We start from the raw sequence: 22,993 nt of genomic DNA on the forward strand, positions 1-22,993 counted from the left end.
GAAGAAGAGGCAGAAAATTTACCACAAACTTTTGGGTTGCTATCAGGGCCAGAGAGAGACAGAGCCGGGCCTGGGGCAGGGACGCTGCCTCCACCACCCCCCTCCACTCGGGCCGCTGCCTCCCTCCCTACTTGGGCCACCACCACTGTTGCCACCCCCCCCCCCCCCCACTCGGGCTACTGCTGGCCCCCACCCTTTTTACCTTCCTCCATCTGCTCCTCCCTTGGTCTGTTGCTCTCCTGTTCCTGTGTGCCAAGACCTGGCAATCACCTGGGTCCCAACACACAGGAGCAGGAAGGAGAGACAGACCAAGGGAGCAGAACTTTCTGCCTGCCTCCAGAACAGGCCTAGGGAATTCCCCCCCCCCCCCCCCCCCCCCCCTTGGTGGCCCTGGTTGATATTCAGCAGCACTTATTCAGGTAGAAGTGGCTGCTATCTGGATAAGAACCGCTCACCAGGACCAGCCAATAATTTTCAGGGGCATTATCATGATAATGCCGCTGCAAATTTACTAAGTGCTCTGGTGTTATCCGGATAATGCCATGGGTGAAGGTAAGTTTCTTTAATAGTACAAAAGGAAAGAAAAGAAAAACCCAAACAAAAGTAAGCAAAAATATACCCAAAACAGATGAACACATACTGTATCCCTTAGCTTACCTCCAACTTAGAAATGAAACAAATGAAACTGCAGAGAAACCTTCAGGCTGTCATTCAGAACCCACCACCACCATCATTCACCAAGCAACTGTGAACATATCACTTGAAGCAGCAATGAAACACACTCCATTCAGCCATGGTGAAAAAGCTGATTTGAGACATACAGAGGGGCATTTTCGATATGACATCTAAGTCTGACTTTGGACGTTTTGCAAAAAAATTCCAAAATCTGAATAGGAAAGAAGGTCATTTTCGAAACATCTATCTTTTTTTTTTTTTTTTAAATACTGTTTTGAACAAGGTTTTCCGATTTGGATGTTTTGGTTTTTTGGTCCATTTTTGAAAAAAAAAAAAAAAAAGGCCAAGTGCAAAACGCACAAAGTCAAGCCATTGGGATGTAGGAGGAGCCAGCATTTTTAGTAGACTGGTCCCCAGACATCCCAGGAAAGCAATAGGGCATACTAGGGGGCAGTGCAGTGGACTTCATAAAACACTCCCAGATACACATCTCACCATTGCTCCCTTATCTTGTCTGCTGAGCCCCCCAAAAGCACTAAAAAACCACTACCCCCAACTGTACACTACTACCATAGCCCTTACGGGTAAAGGGGGCACCTATATGTGGGTACAGTGGGTTTCTGGTGAGTTTTGGAGGGCTCACAGTTTCCTCCACAAGTGTAACAAGTAGGGGGAGGTAGAAGCCTGGGTCCACTTGTCTGCAGTGCACTGCACCACTACTAGACTACTCCAGGGACCTGCATGCTGTTCTAATGGACCTGAGTATAACAGCTGAGATTGGCAGAGAGCAAGTAGTGTTTTAAATTACATTTTTGGGGGTGGGGTGGGAGGGGGAGGGGGGGTTAGTGACCACTGGAGGAGTAAGGAGAAATCATCCCTCATTCCCTCCAGTGGCCATTTAGGGCACCTTTTTTTTTTTGCCTTATTAGTTATAAAAACAGGTCTAAATGAAAACGTCTTAGTTTTAGTCCTGGACGGTTTTGTTTTGTTCCATTATGGCTGAAAAACGTCCAAGTGATAGGAACGCCCAGATCCTGCCCTTAACACACCCCTGACGTGCCCCCTTGTGATTTGAACGCATTTCTGACGGACTTCATAGAAAAACCTTGAATCTTTGTTGAGGCTACTTTGCAAACTATTAGTTGAGCCTTTTTAGATGTGTGACTCCTGAAGCAGGCGATTTTCACTGAAACACTGCTCCACGTCGAGTCCATCTGCAAGCTTGTTTGTTTCATTTATATGTATGCTTCATGGTGAAACTTTGCTTTTGGTCTGTTTTTATCTATTTAATACATTTTTGTATAGTTTTTTTGATTTATCCTCTGGACTCCTCATCTCATTGTTTTGTGGGAGTCCTATTGGTCCACCCCTACTCCTCTATATTTCTATCTGCATAGTCAGTGTGGTCTGACTTAAATGGATAAGTTTGCTGAAGATCCACTTACAGTTACATAATCTGGTTAACTCTGAGTATTTATTACTGCTGAATATCCACCCTACGGCAGTTATCTGGGATAATAATATGCATGCTTAAAAGCATTTTGTAAATAATAAACAGAAATGACTGTGACAGTCAAGGCTCTTTGAGACTAGACTGGAAGGCATAGGCCATAAGTACATAAGTCTTGGTATACTGGGACAGACTGAAGGTCCATCAGCATCCTGTTTCAAACAGTGGCCAATCCAGGTCACAAGTACCTGGCAAGATCTCAAAACAGTACAATACATTTTATACTGTTTATTATAGAAATAAGCAGCGGATTTTCCAAAAGTCCATTTTAATAATGGTCTATGAACTTTTCCTTTAGGAAGCCATCCAAACCTTTTTTTAAACCCCCGCTAAGCTAACTGCTTTTACTACATTCTCTGGCAATGAATTCCACAGTTTATTTACAACATTGAGTGAAGAAATATTTTCTCTTATTCATTTTAAATTTACTACTTTGTAGCTTCATTGTGTGCCCCCTAGTCCTAGTAGGCCAGAATCCCAGGCAGGGAGCTTCCCCTCTAGTATCAGTCGCAGCTCACCACAGTACCTGTTTTGTACAAGTCTTTGGGCACCTCTGGAAGACGGAACACATAGTACACGTAGGAAGCCAGAAGGCAGTTCCTGCCATGCTGGTCCTTGCTCAGATCCTTACTGTTGTGTAGGCTGCTCACAATGGCCACAACAGACTCGAAAGCAAACTGGGAGAAGTTGGCTGTGAATCAAATGAGAAGGACATTAGTAGGGAAAGTTATCAAAGTTTAATGGTCCTCAGACCGGTTCCAGGCCTGGACTTAACCTTTAACGCACAGGTTAACCTTGCTCTCCATCTTGCTCAATGGAGTCATTCTGCGCAAATATACCTCATATAGAGATTTTCTTAGGAATGGTAAATAAAAACTTTTACTGTTCTGTTAACAACTAATGTGGCCCACCCCAATTTTAGAAGAACAACTGGTATTCAATGGTAGTTCAGTGGTGTAGTCATGAAGGGGCCTAGGTAGAAAGGGGCCCACCCAGTTTGGGCTCAGGTCTACCTAGCAGTGACATACTTTTGCTGTGTCTGGCAGGGATCCCCAAGCTCCACCACAGCTGAAGATCTCCTCTTCCAGCAGCCAAGACTCCTTCAATGCTCCAAGTACTTAGAAGGCCCTATGTCTCCTGTGTCTCTTATCTGTCTGTCTACCTTGCAGAAATACAGACTGCAAGCTTTAAAAAACAGGGCCTGTCTATTTGTGTCTCTAGTGCTGCACATGTACTACCCCAGACATGCCATATTTGTTAACAGCTCTGTCCCTCTGCTACAGAAAAGAGAAAAAAAAATGCTTCTCTGCAACCTTCCCAGAGCCTCCAGCCAACCATACCACTTACACTGCCATGAATGCATCCCTGCCTCAAGCAATCACAACTGTCTGCATCTAGTCAACTCTGCTCATTTCAATGGCAATTGCTCTCTCAGCCCCCATGTCATTTTAATTCTTGCCCTTGCCTCTCACCCTTTCTTCCTCACCTTATTGGTTCCACAGTCTCTCCTTGATGCTCTTTTTTTCCTTTTACACTTCTCTTTCTATGCTGCCAACACACAGACTTTACATATCATCATTCCTATACCTTTCTCCATAATCACACTTTCCCTTAGAAAAATGGCCTCTGTCAGCCATTATTTCCCCCATGATCTATTAGACCAACATCAAATTCAACACAGACTTTCATTTCTGAGACCACAAAGGTCTATTCTTCAGATGTCTCAAGGAACAAATGTGGTCTCAAAAGGTTATGTATCATGAATAATTCTGCTCCAAGATTCATTCATTCATTCACCAGGTTAACATCAGACCAATAAGAAGTCTCAGGGCCTGCAAATCTACTTTGCACCATAATTAAAACAGTTCATCAGTACTCGCAAACACATCAATAGAAGAGCACTATGTTACTCACCGGTCTGGCCTGCAATGACCATGGGCTGCAGAGTCAGCTGAAAGAGCTTGTCCAGCACGAGGTGCAGGAACAGCACAAGGGGCTCAAGTCGGGCAGAGTTCAAACAGACGATGCTGAGCTTCAGCTCGTGTTCCAGTGAGGCCTCCGACACCTTCTGATCCAGCACTCGAATAGGGAAGGTGACCTGACCTTCCAGCGCATGGCAAAGGGTGAAGAACTTCTCCAGGTGGCTGTCCTAAGAATAAATTGCAATTTTACTATACACATGGGCTTCTGCAAGGGAAGAGGGGAGAATAAATGGAATGGAGGAGTGGCCTAATGGTTAGTGCAGCAGGCTTTCATCCTGGCAGGGGCGGACTGACCATTTGGACAACCAGGCAGTGCCCAGATGTCCACCGCACACTACAGCCCTTCCCGGTCCTACCTTTAAAGGTGCACCGCTAGTGATCTAGTGGCCTCTGCGGGGGGGGGGGGGTGGGGGAGGGGGGGGGGGAGAACATGTTCTTTTCTGCCTGTTGTGCTGCCGCTATTCTCCCTGCCCAGCACCGCCGTATTTTAAAAATGGCAACCAAGACTCCCTGTGGCAGTCTCGCGAGAATGTTGAGACCCGCGAGACTACTGCAGAAAGTCTCGGCCGCCATTTTGAAAACACAGTGGCTCCAGCAGGTAGGGGAATAGCAGCAGCGCAGCGGGCAGGAAAGAACATGCTCCCTCCCCTCGCAAAGAACATTAGAACACCAGGGCCCTTCAGGTAGGACCAGGGCAGCAGGGGCGTCGGCTGCAGCAGTAGGGGAGCAGCAGCGTGGCGGTAGGGGGTTGCCAGGCAGTGCCTGGGCGCAGTGCCTTAGCGAGGGCGGCTGACACCTGGGGTGGTTCGCTGCTGCGCACCCCCCCGGGTGCAGCACGGCACACCCCCCCTCAGCGCGCGCATGCACATCCCTCCCCGGAGCACATTCTTACCAAAGGGGGCGGGCAGGAGGGCTGCTCTGCCCCGAGTGCTCCGCTGGTTCCCTGCTCTCTCTGCCCCGGAACAAGAAGTAACAGGTTTTGTCTCATGGAGATTTACTCTTATTAAGAACATACCAACAGATTTTGGAAGATTAGAAATCAAAATGTTTTGGCTATTACACTGCAATCCGCTTTAACCTGCTCAGTGCCCCTTACCTGAGTGTGAACGGATGATACAGTCTGCACTTCAACGTTGAACACTCCTTTGTGTCCTTCAACCCATTTAATAGGTGGGGTCTGTAATGGCACTTTCTGCATTGAACACAAAACACAGTGCGTAAATGCTCTCTTATGAATTGTTGACTAGTATAAGAGTACAGACCTTGACAGGATGGCAAATAATTTGCTGGAAGGTATATACAGGGGTGGAGTTTGGGTGGAAATTGCAAGTAGGCACCCATGCCCTTGTTCTCGGAGATGCACAGGAAATCCCTACAATCTCTAAAACCAGAAGATGAATAATACATTACACAGGAGATGATACGAAACACACCAACCACAGTTCTTCCATCTAAAGGAAATCACATCTGAAAAACAAGGAAACGGGGAAAACAGGAGATACTGGAACAAACACAAAAACCGCAACCTACAACAACTAATTAAAATAACATTGGAACCCACACAAGAGGAGAGCTATCTGCCCATCCCCATAGGCTACATTAACGCATGATCAATGCTAAACAAAACAGAAATCATCAAAGACTGGATAGAGGAATTAAAATTAGAACTAATTCTCATCATGGAAACGTGGATCCGATCCAAAGAGGACCCCATCTTAAACAAGCTATGTCCCCCAGGCTATAAAATATCACATTAGACCAGAGAAAAGAAAATAGAAGGAGGAATAGCAATGATCTACAAAGACAGTTTCGGAACTCATAGCTCCCCATCTAGGAATAACTTCTCTCAAAATAACTGACGACTCACTACTGGGCAACCTATGCATTATCCTATTTTACAGACCACCAGACAACTGGAAGAAGTCCCAACTGGACTTCATTGCTAACACCTGCATGATGTGCTCAAATACCATACTTATAGGAGACATCAACCTACACCTGGACGAACTGGAATACGAAAATGCTAAATAATGCAGAGAAATACTAAAACAATGGAACTTCCTAAACCCAGCAGTAAACAAGACTCATGAAAAAGGGCAAGCACTCGACTTGTTGACCTACAGATTCACCTCTAACCAAGAATTACAAATAGGAAACTACAACTGGGAGGAAATACCCTGGTCCAATCATCACAGACTGCATCTAACCCTCAATTGGAAAGAAACCTCATCTGAAACCAAAAAAAACAACTATCCAGTATGAAACCTGAGGCAAGATTGATGGCAAGGTATTCTGGAAAAGAATCCTTGATAACACTAGAAACCTACCAACCGAAACCACAGAATTTCTCATAAACTGGGATGTGCAATGCAAACTCATACTAGACAAAATCATACTGATAAGGGAAAAGAAGAAATACAGAACAAAACCATTCCCATGGTTCAATGAAAATTTAAAAGAACTGTAAGCCAGTGCAGAAAATGAGAACAAAGATGGATAAAGAACAAAACCAATGAGAATAAGTTGGAAAGGGAAAAAACAATAAAAAGCTACAAAGTGAGTACAAGACGTGCTAAATGGGACTAATACAAAAATCAAGTAGGATCAGATTACAGAAACACAAGGAACCTATCTGGACTTGTAAACAATTTACTCAACACAATCCTGTGACATTGCAGAATGAACGAACATCTGCACAAGACCTCACAAAGTACTTTGAAAACAAGTTCACAGACCTATGAAAAGAGCTCACACAAGACCACAGGAACCTTGAATACATTAAGGAAATGGAAGTGAAGCAAGAAGGTATCATCATGGACAGGGCCGGTCTTAGCAAGTGCGGGGCCCTGTGCAGAACAATTTGGTGGGGCCCCATCCTAGCCCCGCCCCCACCCCATTGATAAGATTATTCAATTTTTAGAAAATTTTTTATTTATGAAATTTCAAATAAAGACACCATCTTTCTCCATGAAGGAAGCAGGCTATGCACTAACTCTGGGGACAGGGAAATACGTTCCATAACTCACCCTAAGCAAGCAACAAAAAACTATGAGCTGAATTCAAATAAGCAAAGTTCTTTTTTAAAATTTACATTACAGAGTTAGACGACTGTATATGGCCAACTGGTGCTGGTAATTACACAGAGACTGCTACATCACAAAATAAGAATTGAGTTCCCTGGGTCTTGACAGTTTCTAAAATCTTCTGACACCACTGTCCGGTTCCTCCATTAGTAATGGATTTTCAACACAATGAAATGCCAATAGATATGTCTGTTTAAATTACATCCAGTAGACTAAGCCTTCTTTATGCAAAGATAACACAGTTCTAATAAGCAGCCATTAAAATAAAGCAAAATTATTTCTCTACATAACTTCTTATAATTTTTTTCTTCTACAGCAACAAAAAAATAACTAGAGCAAACAGTTTTGAAGTTCAGCAAATGTGCTAGCTGACAGCATGCTGTTGATGGAGAGGGACCTGTGTGATTGATATAGCAGTGTGCACTGTACACTGTACATGTCTGGGTTCCCACACACTGCAGGACTGTGACCAAATGTCACCTCTAAGTGCAGTGAAACTTTTTTTAAATTATTTTTTTTACTTTAAATTCAAGCAGTCAGGTTAGTTAGCATTTTGCTGTCCTCACCTCATGGCATGTTTCCCCCCCCCTTCTCGTCTGAAGAAATTAATTCACTGTTAATAAGCCATTTCAATGCATTAAGGGAAGAAAAACTGGTCTCTCTGAAAGTCAGTGTATTTACAGCAAGTGGGTGTGGAAACCGCTCAGCAGCTTTAAGGATGCGGAAAAGAAAACATTGGAGGGAGGGAGCAGTTTGGGAACAGAACAATATATATGTTAAGGAATTAAAAAAAAAAAAAAGAAAAACCCCAGCTACTGGCTTTCTTCTCTGTGTCCTCACTACTCAACTCTTCGCTGAATGGCAGCCCTCATTCTTTCCAAAGCTGGCTTTTCCTCCCCTTTCTCCTGCAATAGTAGTCCTTCCCCCCTCCACCTCAGCCTTCTCTGGTAGTACCAGCAGCTCCGCTAAGCTTGAAGTGGCAAGTGAGAAATAAAGTCCTCTCTCTGCAAGCCTGGGAAATCCCTCCGACACACCCGCCTATGCTAGAGTCACGAAGAGGGGCTGGCTGCTACAGAAAGATTTCAAGACAAATGACATGACCTGCTACTGGACGTGCAACCACCAGGCTCCTTTCACTGCTCCTTTCACTACCAGGATTCAGGCTTTTGGACTAAAAGTTGGCAGTGAGGAAAAAAAAAGCCTGCAAATAGTGTCAGAAAGCAAAATCCACGCATTAGGATGTAAGAGCTCTGAATTTGAAGTTACCTTGTCGTCGACGTCGGAGCGGCTGGCAGGTAGTAGCAGCAGCATGAAAAGCATGCGAGCTGCTGGGCGGCGCTTTGAGAGCCTTCCTTTCCCTTCCCTCGTTCAGCTCTGGTCCCGCCCTTGTTTTGAGGGCGGGACCAGAGCTGAGCAAGGGAAAGGAAGGCTTCCGCAGCGCCGCCCAGCAGCTCGCACGCTTTTCATGCTGCTGCTACTACCTGCCAGCCGCTCCGACGAGGTAACTTCAAATTCAGAGGGTGGGGGGACTGGAGCTTGGGCGGTCGGGGCGGGGCGACTTCAGGCGCACCGTGCGGGGGCCCCCCTGAGCGCGAGGTCCTATGCCGTCGCCTCGGTCGCCTCGCCCTAAGACCAGCCCTGATCACGGACAGGACCTGGACATCATTCACTCCTCCCACAACTGACATGAATCAGCCTGTAAAAAAATTCTCTAAAGTTTTTTGTTTGCTAGACAAATGCCCTAACTACCTAATGAATGACGCCCCAGCATATTTCATAGAACAAATTCATGCTTACATGCTTACCAAAGGTATATTTACAACAGAAAAGGGAGGTATAGTCCTAACACCAATCCCAAAGAACACACAAAAGAGCAAAAGTGAAATCTCCAACTACAGACCATTTGCCTCCATACCTCTGATGACCAAGATCATAGAAGGCCTGGCAGCCAAACAGCTCATGAAATACCTTGATAATTTCTCAATACTCAGTAACTAACAATCGGGATTCCGGCCACAATACAGCACAGAAACAGTACTAATAACACTATTAGATAACTTCATAAGGGAAATCAGCAAAGGCAAAAAAATCCTATTCTTATAATTCGACATGTCAAGCACATTTTACATGGTCGATCACCAGATCCTGATAAGATTAATAGACAAAATTGGCATTGGAGAAGTATTAAAATGGTTTAAGGATTTCTTGATATCCAGATCCTACCAAGTCAAAATGGGCAACACACTCTCCCTTAAGTGGACGGTGAGATGTTGAGTCCCACAAGGATCACCGATATCACTCAAAACTTTCAACATAATAATGAACCCAATAGCAAACATACTGGAAAGACATGGATTCAACCCATTTATCTATGCAGACGACGTATCAATCTACATACCATTTGACAAGAACACAATAGAAATCGAAACCAAAATAACCCAAGGACTGAATATCCTAGAATTCTGGGCTAATCCTTTCGAACTAAAACTTAAACAGAAAACACAATTCTTAATCCTCACATCAACCTATTTCAAGAACACCTTCCCAATCATTATTCTAAATGGGCTCACCTACCCAATAGCAGACAACCTGAAAATCCTAGGACTCACATTAGATAGAAACATGTAGTTCAAACAACAGGCAACAAATGTCGCAAGAAAAAATGTTCCAAACAATGTGGAAGCTAAGACGCATAAGAAACTACTTTCCCAGAAATGTCTTCCACATGCTAGTACAAACATTAACATCATCCCACCTAGACTATTGCAACGGAATATACGTTGGATGCAAAGATCAGGTCTTAAGAAAATTACAAACTTCACAAAACACTGCCACACGGTTAATTCACAGAAAATCCCGATACGACAGAGCCACGCCACTACTCCAGGCATTACAAATAGGAGGAAATATTTTTTCACTCAAAGGATAGTTAAGCTCTGGAGCTCGTTGCCAGATGATATGGTAACAGTGGTTAGCGTATCTGGGTTTAAAAAGGTTTGCACATGTTCCTGGAGGAAATGTTCGTAGTCTTGCTATTGAGATGGACATAGGGGAAGCCACTGCTTGCTCTAGGATTGGTAGCATGGAATGATACTGAAAATGTCAATTCAGACCATCCCTAAAAGGCAAAGTGGCATCAGATAATACATGGGATACATCTAGTTTGGGCTTCCACGATGGTAATTTTAAACAACTTCCATGCCTGATTTAAAGTGCTAACCTTTGCGGCTGATACTTTTCGCTTCTTTTTAACCATTTCCCTCATTTTGTCATAGTCACCCTTTTGAAAATTAAATGCTGCTACAGTAGATTTCCTTAGTGACTTCACTCCAGATATCAGCTCAAATTTGATTCACTGTTTCCTAGCAGAACCAACACCATTACCACTCCTACCATGCTCTGTATTCCAATAAGGACTAGATCTAAAATAGCTTCCCTTCTTGTTGGTTTTTGGACCAGTTGCTCCAAGAAGCAGTCATTTATTACATCTATGAATTTTACCTCCCTAGTGCTCCCTGATGTAACATTTATCTAGTCAATATTGGGGTAATGAAATCACTCATTATTATAATGTTGCCCAATTTGCCAGCTTTCCTGATTTCTGTAAACATTTCTTCATCTATTTATTCTCTCTTGGTGGACAGTAGTACAGCCCTACCAGTATACTCCTTCCGTTCGCACATGGAATTTCTATCCACAAGGATTCCATGCTGCCATCTGTTTCATGTAGAATGTTTAGTGCAACCCCCCCTTCAAATTTGATCCACTCTATCAATGCGATATAATTTGTACCCTGATAACACAGTATCTCATTGATTGTCCTCCTTCCACCAGGTCTCTGAGATGCCTATTATATCTACCTCTTCATTTAGTATATACTCCAACTCTCCCATCTTAATTTTTAGGCTTCTAGCATTTGTATAGACACTTAGGTTTTTTCCTTGCATCTACAAGTTGCTTTGAAGTTGAAGGGGATAATTTACATTCTTTACTCTGTTCTCCCACTAAACACTACTGGCTTTCTTTCACCATTACTGAAACCTCTCTATTGGGATTCCCTAAAGATCCTGTTTCAATAGTATCCTTCAAGAATACTCCACACTGAACCATGTGCTCCTTGGTGACTGTAGGCTTTCCCCACCATTTTAGTTTAAAAGCTGCTTTATCTCTTTTTTAAATGTTAGAGCCAGCAGCTTGGTACCATCCCAGTTAAGGTGGAGTCCATCCTTTAGGAACAGGCTCCACCTTTCGCAAAATTTTGCCCAGTTCCTAACAAATCTAACTCCCTCATCCCTGCACCATCGTCTCAATCACGCATTGAGACTTTGGAGCTCTGCTTGCCTCTTGGGTCCTGTGTGTGGAATGGGAGCATTTCTGAAAATGCTACCCTGGAGAATCTGGATTTTGGCTTTCTATCTAAGCATGTGGGCTGCAAAATCCCCAGGGAGTGGTTTTAGTGCATGAAAGAAGAGCAGGATTTGGGCCCATTTACAGTATTGTGTACAATTCTGGAAACTGAACCTTCAATAAAATATAAATAGGATGGAGACGGTCCAGAGGGTGGCTACTACAATGGTCAGTGGTCTTCATCACAAAGCATATGGGGATAGACTTAAAAATCTCAATATGTATACTATGGAAGAAAGGCGGGAAAAAGGAGATATGATAGAGACATTTAATACCTTCATGGCATAAATACACAGGAGGCGAGTCCCTTTCAACTGAAAGGAAGCTATGGAATTAGGGGGCAAATGATAGGTAAAAGGAGAGAGACTCAGGAGTAATGTAAGGAAATACTTCTTTACAGAAAGCGTGGAAGAAATGTGGAATGGCCTCCCAGTGGAGGTGGTGGAGACAAGGTCATTGAGCTCAAGAAAACATGAGAGAAGCACATAGGATCTCTAAGGGAGAGGAAGGATAGTAGATGGGCAGACTAGATAGACCCTTTATCTGTCGTCGTTTTCATGTTTCAGAGATGCTAGCATTCAGGGATCATGTTATAAACAGAACTTCTAATCTTGGTCATTCATAAATTCCAAATTTGGATGATCATTTTCCAACTAATTAGAGATTCTTTCAGAGTACTAACAAATCACTGCTTATTGGTATTTTTGTGGCGCAGGAACTAGTGACGCATATCATTTTGTACTGGAATCAAATAAATATATTCGTGGAGCTGAGGAGTTATTAGCAGGGCTGGCGTTAGACAAGCTGTTGCCCAGGACAAGCATTTGGAAATGGGCCCCCAAGCCTTTCCAAAGCTGAAACAAGCACAGGCAGATTTTGCCCCCCACCCCTGTGACACACAGACCCAGGGCAATTGCCCTGTTTGCACCCCCTAATGCCAGCTCTAACCAGCACAGCAAAGGCATGAACCTCTAGGATAAAATTCAAGGTAGGTAAGGGAAGAAATGAGAGAGCACTAGGGGACATGGGATTTCTCCAGTGTTTAGACAATAAGCATGTATTTCTTTTTTTTGTACCAGGAGTGTTCAGTCAGTGCTTATTGGTTAAACCTAAAATCTGAAGCCCTAGCTATAAATGTGGCTTCTCCCTGGTGCTCAGGTGGATATTGGAAGGGGCTTGGTTTATTACCTCTGGAGAATGCAAATAGTAGTTTAAGGGTAACTTTTCCAAAGCCACAGGAAGGCAGTAATGCCCAGTTTGGAGACGTTCGCTTAGCAGAATTGGAAGCCACTGAAATGAAGAAAAGAACACGTTGCTTTTTAGTACAGCATATAATACCCTATATGGATATCTGTTTGTTTAAAATTAACAGAACGTAAATAACAATGATCATCCACTCATTGTTTGTTTCCATCATCATTGCTCTCTGAGGCCTGTAAATTCTAATTTTGTTTATATGGTTGTGATTCTAAAGCTCTATCTACTACTTCCAAGGGCTCAAGAAATATCCGCTTGTTTAATTTATTAAAAGATGTACAAACTGTCTTCCTGGCCCCAAAAGGGTCTCCAAACTGGTGTATAATGAAACTAAAAATTGATTTGTGACCTGGATTGGCCACTGTTGGAAACAGGATGCTGGGCTTGATGGACCTTTGGTCTGTCCCAGTATGGAATGTACTTATGTACCTATCCGGGTTCACCGCCGACTGTGGGAGTTAGCTGGGCTGCCTCCTGCAGTCTAAATATCAGCCCCAACGTGTCAGTGAGTGCTAGATTGTGATAGTGTCCTTCTCTGTGTAGAAACCCACCCACTGGGAACTACACCGACGTCAGCAATTCATTTCACATAAACCACCATACGGATTTCAGATTATGATGACTATTGCATCTATGATGCTGGCCTATAGGTGAAAGGCACTTAAACTCTGTGCCTTTATACTCAAGATATCCAGCTCCTCAGAATTTGATTTCCTTAGTAGAGGGCTGCACTCTGTACAACTGTGCAATATTATTAACTAGTAAAAAAGGCCCGTTTCTGACACAAATGAAACGGGCGCTAGCAAGGTTTTCCTCGGAGTGTGTATGTTTGAGAGACTGTGTGTGAGAGTGACTGTGTGAGAGAGAGAGAGTGAATGTGCGAGTGTGTGTGTGTGACAGAGAGAGAGTGAGACTGGGTGCGAGTGTGTCTGTGAGAGAGAGAGTGTGTGTGTGTGAGCATGAGAGTGTGTGCCAGGGCCCCCCTCCCTCCTGCCCTCTGAGTTCCAGGGTCATCCCCCCCCTCCCTCCGAGTTCCAGGGTTGTTGTCCCCCTCCCTCCCTCCGAGTTCCAGGGTCGTCCCCTCCCTCCCTGCCTCCGAGTTCCAGGGTCGTCCCCTCCCTGCCTCCCTCCGCGTTTCAGTGTCCTCTCCCTCCCCTGCATTATTCTCTCTCCCCTTCATTCATCCATATGCAGGCAACGTCCTCTGTGGCCTGCCCCCTCCATCCATCCATGTGCAGCATCTCTCCCCTGCCCCCTCCACCTCCCTCCGAGTTCCAGGCCCCCCTCCCTCCCCCCTCCTTCCAGTGTCCCCCTCCCTCCCTCCCATTTCCAGGGTCCTCCCTCCCTCTGTCCCTCCCTCCCAGTTCCAGGGTCCCATGGAACTGGGAGGGAGGGGGGACAGAGAACGTTGGAGGAGTGATGTCAGCAGGTGGTTACAATCCCAGTGACACACATTAGAACGTTGGAAGAGAACGTTGGCGGAGAACGTTGGAGGAGTGATGTCAGCAGTTGGTTACGATCCCAGTGAGACACATTGGAATGTTGGAGGAGCAAATTATTATATTAGATGTATTCTTAGTGAATAATTCAACATTTAATACTACACCATTATCTTCCTAATTCTTTCAGCTACTCTCTGAAATTTCCCTGCATCCCTAGAAGCGGCCATATTTGGAAGACTCACAGATTATCTCACATGGAATAGTCTATGCATTGCATGTATAAACCTGTAGCACTGAGTTCCTTAAAAGACAAATGTAAAAAGCAGCTTGTTGGTGGTAAATGCAGCCACTGGCAATCCTATTAAGTGTGTGGCACCGTCTTCCCATAAAAAAAAATTATGGCATCTGGATTTCTTTGCTTGCTGCGCTAATGTTTGGACTGGTCGTTTGACTTCCAAATGGAACATGACCATTTGGGCAAGTACATTCGCATTGCTGCTGAAGTGCTTTCTGAAGACAAATCATGGGATTGCAGATAGACTTGCTGCATTTTTGACTAACCCTTGATGGGCTCCGCTTTGAATGCATGGCACAATAGTCTTTTAAAATATTAACATCTGTGTAACTCTGTATGTGTTAAGCCAAGAAATAAAGTACCGAGTATCCTAGGATGGTCTCCACGGAAGCCCCTTGTTTTGGTTGGCAACTGATATGGTAAAATGTGAACAGCAGGTGATGTTTCTCTGTCAGTTTTGCAGGCAGTTTAATTTTCACCTCCTCATAAAAATCAGGAGACCTGATTAAAAAAAAAATCCATAAACCATAATTAGGTTTTTGTTTATGTTAATTATAAACACTTGATTCATCGCCAAATTTGGACATGCCAAATCTAGACGATGTACAATATAAAATCATCAAGAAAGGAAAATAACTCCAAATTACAATAGGACAGATATAAATACAATCAGACAAGGAGAAAAGGAATCTAACATACAACACAGAATATAGTGACTGCTCCTATCAATCCCCAATCCAGCATTCCTTAATAAGAATTGAATGCCTCAGTAAAGAGATATGTCTTTAAATCTGTCTTCAATTGTTTATAAAACGTTCTGTGCGAAATCCTAGAGGCAAAGCATTCTAGAGAGAGGATGGTATAAAAGAAAAAGGCATCTGCTCTAGTAGATTCCCAATGTGCCTGTGAAGGAGAAGGAAGGACCAAGCGATGGTCATTTAATGACCTCAAAATTTGAGCAGGGACATAGGTTATAGTGAGATTAAACAAATAATCCTCCGAAGGTCAGCAGCAGAACTTTAAATTGAATTCTGAACCGAATAAGAAGCCAGTGTAAATGTTAAAAAAGTGGTGTGTGACATGATCTCTATGTTTAGCTCGGCAAAGAAAGAGAGCAACTTTATTTTGTAAAGACTGCAGTCTCTTTAGAGCAGATTGAGGTAGGCCAGCATATATCACATTACAATAATCTAATCGTGTTGTCACATAGGCTTGATATAAAGTGTGTAGTGTAGGTGGAGGCAAATGATTATTTATATATTTATGACATTTGTATCCCAATTTGTCCTGAACAAGCCCAGTTTCAATGTGGCTTACATTCAAGAAAAGCATCAAAAATATCATACAGTCAGATAATTAATTATAACATTTTAACATGTTAGGAATAATCATCTGTATGTCATGAAGCTAGGCTTAGAAACCCAGCCTCAGGAATCAAACAAAAGGAAAATGAAGCAAAGAACTGTGGTCTTTCATCAAAGACCCCTCACCCCTTCTTTCACCTAGTCATGAGCTAAGGGTGAATGTACTAAATACAGTTGGTGTAGAAGACATGTAGACTTCCACATCTCTCACCCAAAACTGCAGAAAAGACAGAAAGACAGGAGGACAGGAGTCCAGTCCAGATTTGCAGAAGAGACTACTGAGCTTTATTACTGTTCCTCAGTATCAGCATTTAACAGAGATGGCAGACCATTAAGTATAACAGCAAAGTGCAGAACTGGCCTCCAAGAGTGGTTGACAGCCAAACCTTATTGAAGGATCCAATACAAACTGTGTTTCGGCAAAATGCCTGCATCAGGAGTAGTCAGTGTCTGTAATATAGTCTGGATAATATCCTCTCTTCTTTCCATATCAGCGGGCAATGTCACCACATAAGAGAAAGTGTTAGGCGAGTAATTTCTCTCTCTCTCTTGTTGTTGCTGCCTTGAGAGAGAGAGAGAGAGAGAGAGAGAGAGAGAGAGAGACTACTCACCTAACACTCTCTCTTACCTTTATATGTGGTGGCATTGCCTGCTGATATTAAAAGAATACAGGATATTATCCAGACTGTATTACTGACATTGACAACCCTGACTCAGGCGTTCCGCTGAAAAATGGCCCGTATCGGGTCCTTCAATAAAGTTTGGCTATCAACCCAGTCTTGGAGGCCCATTGTACTTTTTGGTCGGCTTCGTTTTCTGTACTTTGGATTGCCTTTCTCCTGTTGCCTAGACCATTAAGTGTGACAGAATGGCTGAACTCAAAACCAGGTGGATGCCAGTGTCTTCTTCAAAACAGAATCATGTTAATGACCTCTCAGAAAGAGCAACTTATCCAGTAGTCAGCTCATGGGTTATTAAGGAGACCAGGCAAGTGAAAGAGTCTAAAATGTCATACAAATGACTAGTAATGTAGCCAGATGGCAAAGTTTGGGTGGGCCTATGGGGAAAATGGATGGGCACAAAAAGTCCTTTCTGCCTGCTGGCCCCCACTTCCCAATTCAACTTAAAATGTAAATACTTGAGCTCGGCAGTCGGCCATAGCACTCCTGAGCTACTAATGCTGTCAACCTGTGCATGCATGAAAACAGCATGTGCAGGAACACTGCCACTGAGCCTAGCCACAGAGAGTTCTGGGTACCTTCAGAGGAGGTCTTCAGCTGGTGGAGCTTAGGAATCCCTGCCAGCTGCTGGAAGGGTGTGCCACTGCTGGGTTAGCCTGAGCCCAAAGTGGATATATTCCTGCCCAGCCGGGCCCACCTGTGGCTACACCAGTACAAAAGATATGGTCAGAGAAGTGATCCCTTATGCACTTTGTTTGAAAAGGAATAACTCTATTAGCAGCTGTAAAGCATTATTGCTGACCTGATCTCAGTACACTGAAGAATATTTTGTATGTTGGGATTAAGATTCTGTTGACAATTTTGATCTCTTTTCCCACTTACGCTGTCTACCCGCACTTACTTGTTATGGTATGTCACAGCTGTATAGGCCTCTTGTACAAATTCTGCACCACTGGACTGTTGGAATGTATTGTATTTTAACATGCATTGCCTGTCAGCAATCTTTTCTCTGTGATTACTCTGTGACCTCTGATGTGAATTACTTAGAGAGGTCACACAGCTATGCAACTTCCTGTGGGGGTTAGATGCAGCAGATGCAGCACATGCAGCACATGGAGCACATGGAGCTCATGATCTCTCCTAACCTGAGAGGATCTATGGTGGTGTGAGCATCCATTACCATCTAAGCACATGGAAGGAGCTGATAATACAAATGTATAGTAATATGTATATATAAGCCTGTCTGATTATAATCTAACTACAAACTGTGAGTAAACAGATGTTTTGTTACTTCAACTTTAAAGTGACTCAGCAGTGAATTATTCAGGGGTGAATGAGAGAGAGATGAAGAAAGAAATTAACATTTCTAAAGCTGAAGCTGTGTGTACTAAAATCTGCTGATTATTTACTACAAATAATCCAACAAAAGGGTTATGGGCCCAGGGGCCAGGAATTGAAAAAGAAGAGAAATATTACCAGGCAGAAAAAAAAGGCCACATTTTTTCTCTTAAGTTTTAAAGGAAAGATTCAGTCTGTCTCTCTCTCCCCCCACACAGCAGACAGAAGGCTAAGAAAATGGCTGAGGGAAGAAATTCACCATTTTTCTATTCTCTCAAGGTGCCTAAATTAACTGAGTTTAATTATCGGCAGTGGGAATTAAGATTCATATGTCTCCTTCGAGCAAAAAGATTAAATATATGCTTAGACCAAGACAGAACAGCTGAAAATATGGCTGAATGGGACAATGCAAACTATTATGTGAAGTGCATGCTTTTGGAAGCTCTCTCAGAGAAACAAGCCATATTAGTGGAGGGAAAAGATACACCAAAGGACATTTTATATAAACTGAGAACTATGTATGCAACTACATATGCAAAGCAGCAACCAATTTGGTTGGCAGAGTTGAATGAAACCAAATTAAGGGATAAAAGTAAATGTAATGATCACATTATGCATCTTATGTCTTCATTTCAAAAGCTAGAACTTTCAGGAATTCCCATGTGTGATGCATTGAAAAGAGCATTTCTTTTTACCTCACTATCAAAGAAGTTTGATGTTTTTAGGTCTGTAAATGAGGCCATTGAAGGGCAATCTTTTGAACAGACAACATCAAAACTAAGGCAGGAATGCATAATAAATGATTCTGAGGAGATGTGTTCTCAAAGCAAGTCAGAGAGAAATGAAACAAATTTCTTGGCAAAGAACAGAGGAAGGCGGAGCTATGGGAAAACTCCACCCAAGGGCAAGCTGATTTGCTACTCATGTGGAAAGGAGGGACATGTATCTAAATGGTGTAAGGAAACACAAAACACTCCCTCTAGCTCACCTAAGCCAATGGAACTAAAGAATTTTCAAACCAGGAAATGTATGAAGGACAAAGATAAACACAAGGGCTTTCTAATGGCAGAAAAATCTTTGACTATGGTAAATAATAATTCAAATGAAAGTACTTGGATTTTGGATTCAGGGAGCACATGCCATTTAACCAATTGTAAGGATTTCTTTCAGGAAATGTGTCCAGAGGAAGGTATTCTTAAAACTGCAAACGCAGGGACTGCTAAGATCCAAGCAAAAGGTATTGGATTCTTAAAATGCAAAGTGTCTAATGAAGTTAAAGAAATTCCTGTAAGTGATGTCTTGTATATTCCCCAAGCAGTTTGCAATATGCTTAGTGTATCTACATTAGATAAGAAGGGATTTGTGATTCATTTTGAAAATAGTAAGTGCACAATCTCTAAAAATGATGAAGTGTATGCTGAAGCTTTTATGCATAATGATGTTTATAAGCTGAACATTTCAGGTGAAGCCTCACATATGGCGCAAGTAAGGAAGAATGATGGTAAATGTAGTCTGGAAATCTGGCACCGCCGCCTGGGACATCGTGATTCTAAGGTGATCCAGGATCTTTACAGTAAGCAACTAGCCACTGGCATTCAGATAAGTGCAGATGCTGGTAAAATTGAGAAATGCATAGACTGTGTTACTCAAAAAGGTGTGAGACCCTCATTTCCTGCATACACAGGAAATAGGAGTAATAAAGTACTGGACTTAATACACAGTGACTTATGTGGACCGTTTAATATCCCATCATTGGGAAATAACAGATTTGTGCTAATATTTTTGGATGATTTCTCTAGATATTGTGTGGCCTATTTGCTGAAAGAAAAAAGTCAAGTCACAGACATGCTGAAGAAATACGTAGCCATGGTGAGCAATAAATTTGAAAGAAAACCAAAGGTTCTTCAGACCGACAATGGTGGTGAGTTCACTTCACAAAGCATGCGCACATTTCTAGAACAAGAAGGCATTCAGCATATCACAACAGTAGCTTATACACCAGAGCAAAATTCTGTTGCAGAGAGAAAATTTAGGTCAATTGTGGAAATGACCAGATGTATGCTGTCAGATAGCAATCTCCCTAAAAGACTATGGGGGGAAGCCATTCTCACAGCAGTGTACCTACAAAACAGAATGCCAACTAAAGGCGCTGAGCGCACACCACATGAGACATGGCATGGTAGGAAGCCAAACCTGTCACACATAAGAACATTTGGAAGTACAGCATATGCTCATGTACCAAAGCAAAGAAGGCATAAGCTGGATTCCACAACAGAAAGGGGCATTTTAGTTGGCTATGCTCCAGGACACAAAGGATATAGAATTTTGAATCTGAAAACTGGCATTGTTGGCATAAGACATGTTACATATTTTGATGAAAACAAAAGGGTTGATAAAGGCTGGATTATCCCAGATGAGCCTTATCATCCAGAATATGAAACTAGAACCATAATAGACATGCCAGTGTATATAAATGCCATACCAAGGCAGATGTCTGAAAGCAACTCATCTGTATCTAACGAGGAACAGGCAGAGGAAGCAGACACAGAAAGAATCATTGAAGAAGACAGTACAGTTGGAGAAGGGGAATCAATTGGAGAAGGACTCTCAGATTTAGAGGATGCGGAAAGGTCAGACCAACCTGTTGTCAGACGCTCATCCAGGGAAAACAAAGGTGTTCCACCCCCAAGACTGTCTTACCTAACAAAGTCAGCAGAAGCTCAAGAGCCCTTAACATGGGATGAGATTGAGAAAATGTCAGCAGAAGAAGCTGCTGAATGGCATAAAGCTGCACAAGAAGAAATTGATGCATTGGATAAAAATAATACTTGGATTCTTACAAAATTACCTCCTGGCAAGAAAGCTATAGGATGCAAATGGGTATTCAAGTTAAAAAGGAATGCACAAGGAAAAGTGGAAAGGTATAAAGCCAGATTAGTGGCAAAGGGATATCTTCAAAAATATGGAGAAGATTTTGATGAAGTGTTTGCACCTGTAGTGAAACACACGACAATCAGAACACTTCTGAGCATTGCAGTCTCAAAAGGCATGCAAGTCAAACACATTGATGTGAAAACAGCGTTTCTTCATGGAGAAATAACTGAAGACTTGTACATGGAACAGCCAACAGGTTTCATAAATACAAAACAAAGACAGCTAGTGTGTAAATTAAACAAAGGTCTTTATGGATTAAAGCAAAGTGCAGAATGTTGGAATGAAAAATTGCATGAAATATTGACAAATTTAGGATTTAAGCAAGGTGAAGCAGATAAATGCTTGTACACTAGGTGCACAAATGGACAATATGCATACATTTTAGCTTTTGTTGATGATCTGCTCATTGCAAGCAAAAGTGAGCAAGAGTACAAGGACATTGTAAAGTGTTTAAACCAGAATGTTGAGATAAAAGAACTTGGAAATGTGTCATACTATCTTGGCATAGAAATTGAGAAACAAAATGATGGTTCTTATCTTCTAAGCCAGAAGCAGAAAATAAATGAGCTTATTGAAAGTTTAGGTATGCAAGATGCCCAAGTTGTAAGCACTCCCATGATCACTGATTTTCTGAAGGATGAAACAGTAAGAGAACCTTTACCAGATAACATCCAATATAGATCAGCCATAGGTAAGCTTTTATATCTAGCTACCACATACAGGGCTGATATAGCAAATGCAGTAGGAATTTTGAGCAGAAGGGTCAGCTCACCTACCAAATCAGATTGGACTGCAGTTAAAAGGATGGTAAGGTATTTAAAGGGTACCATTGATTGTAAATTAAAGATTTCAGCCAATAGTAATCCAAAACTAATATGTTACTGTGATTCAGATTGGGCAGGGGATCATTCTGATTATAAATCCACAAGTGGATATGTGTTTATGTATGGAAATGTACAAATTTCATGGGCCAGTCATAAACAAAGTATTGTGAGTCTGTCTTCTACAGAAGCTGAATACGTGGCCGTATCGGAAGCGTGCAGAGAACTGATGTGGATTGAAAAACTTTTGCTGGATTTCGGAATAGCTGAAAAGAGACCAATCCAGATAATGGAAGATAATCAGAGCTGCATCCGACTGTCACAGAATGACAAGGTTCAGTCACGTACCAAGCACATCGCAACGAAATACCACAACGTGCGAGAGTTGGCGAAAGAAGGGGTCATCAGTCTACACTATTGTCACACCAGTGAGATGACAGCTGACATCATGACCAAAACCGTTACCCAGAGAACATTTTGTGAATCTGCGTATAAAGCTTGGACTTTGTATGAATAAATAATTGCATGACAGTTATGCATGAGAAGGGGTTTGTTGGAATGTATTGTATTTTAACATGCATTGCCTGTCAGCAATCTTTCTCTGTGATTACTCTGTGACCTCTGATGTGAATTACTTAGAGAGGTCACACAGCTATGCAACTTCCTGTGGGGGTTAGATGCAGCAGATGCAGCACATGCAGCACATGGAGCACATGGAGCTCATGATCTCTCCTAACCTGAGAGGATCTATGGTGGTGTGAGCATCCATTACCATCTAAGCACATGGAAGGAGCTGATAATACAAATGTATAGTAATATGTATATATAAGCCTGTCTGATTATAATCTAACTACAAACTGTGAGTAAACAGATGTTTTGTTACTTCAACTTTAAAGTGACTCAGCAGTGAATTATTCAGGGGTGAATGAGAGAGAGATGAAGAAAGAAATTAACATTTCTAAAGCTGAAGCTGTGTGTACTAAAATCTGCTGATTATTTACTACAAATAATCCAACAAAATATTTTGTATGTTGGGATTAAGATTCTGTTGACAATTTTGATCTCTTTTCCCACTTACGCTGTCTACCCGCACTTACTTGTTATGGTATGTCACAGCTGTATAGGCCTCTTGTACAAATTCTGCACCACTGGACTTCCCAAAAATGATCTACAGTGCAAAATGAAAGATAAAATTAGCAAGAACG

At 42.5% G+C, this 22,993-nt stretch overlaps 1 protein-coding gene across 1 annotated transcript in view; it reads right to left on the minus strand.

Moving 5' to 3' along the window:
* DOCK8 (dedicator of cytokinesis 8) overlaps positions 1–22,993 on the minus strand; it is a 281,419-nt gene that overhangs the window by 105,151 nt on the left and 153,275 nt on the right. The window contains 6 exon segments of the mRNA XM_030193833.1: positions 2,712–2,876; positions 4,100–4,334; positions 5,264–5,359; positions 12,846–12,947; positions 15,014–15,152; positions 22,886–22,956. Coding sequence (XP_030049693.1) covers positions 2,712–2,876; positions 4,100–4,334; positions 5,264–5,359; positions 12,846–12,947; positions 15,014–15,152; positions 22,886–22,956 — 808 coding nt within the window.

This window comes from Microcaecilia unicolor, chromosome 2 (genome assembly GCF_901765095.1).
Source record: "Microcaecilia unicolor chromosome 2, aMicUni1.1, whole genome shotgun sequence".
Classification (NCBI taxonomy): Eukaryota; Metazoa; Chordata; class Amphibia; order Gymnophiona; family Siphonopidae; genus Microcaecilia; species Microcaecilia unicolor.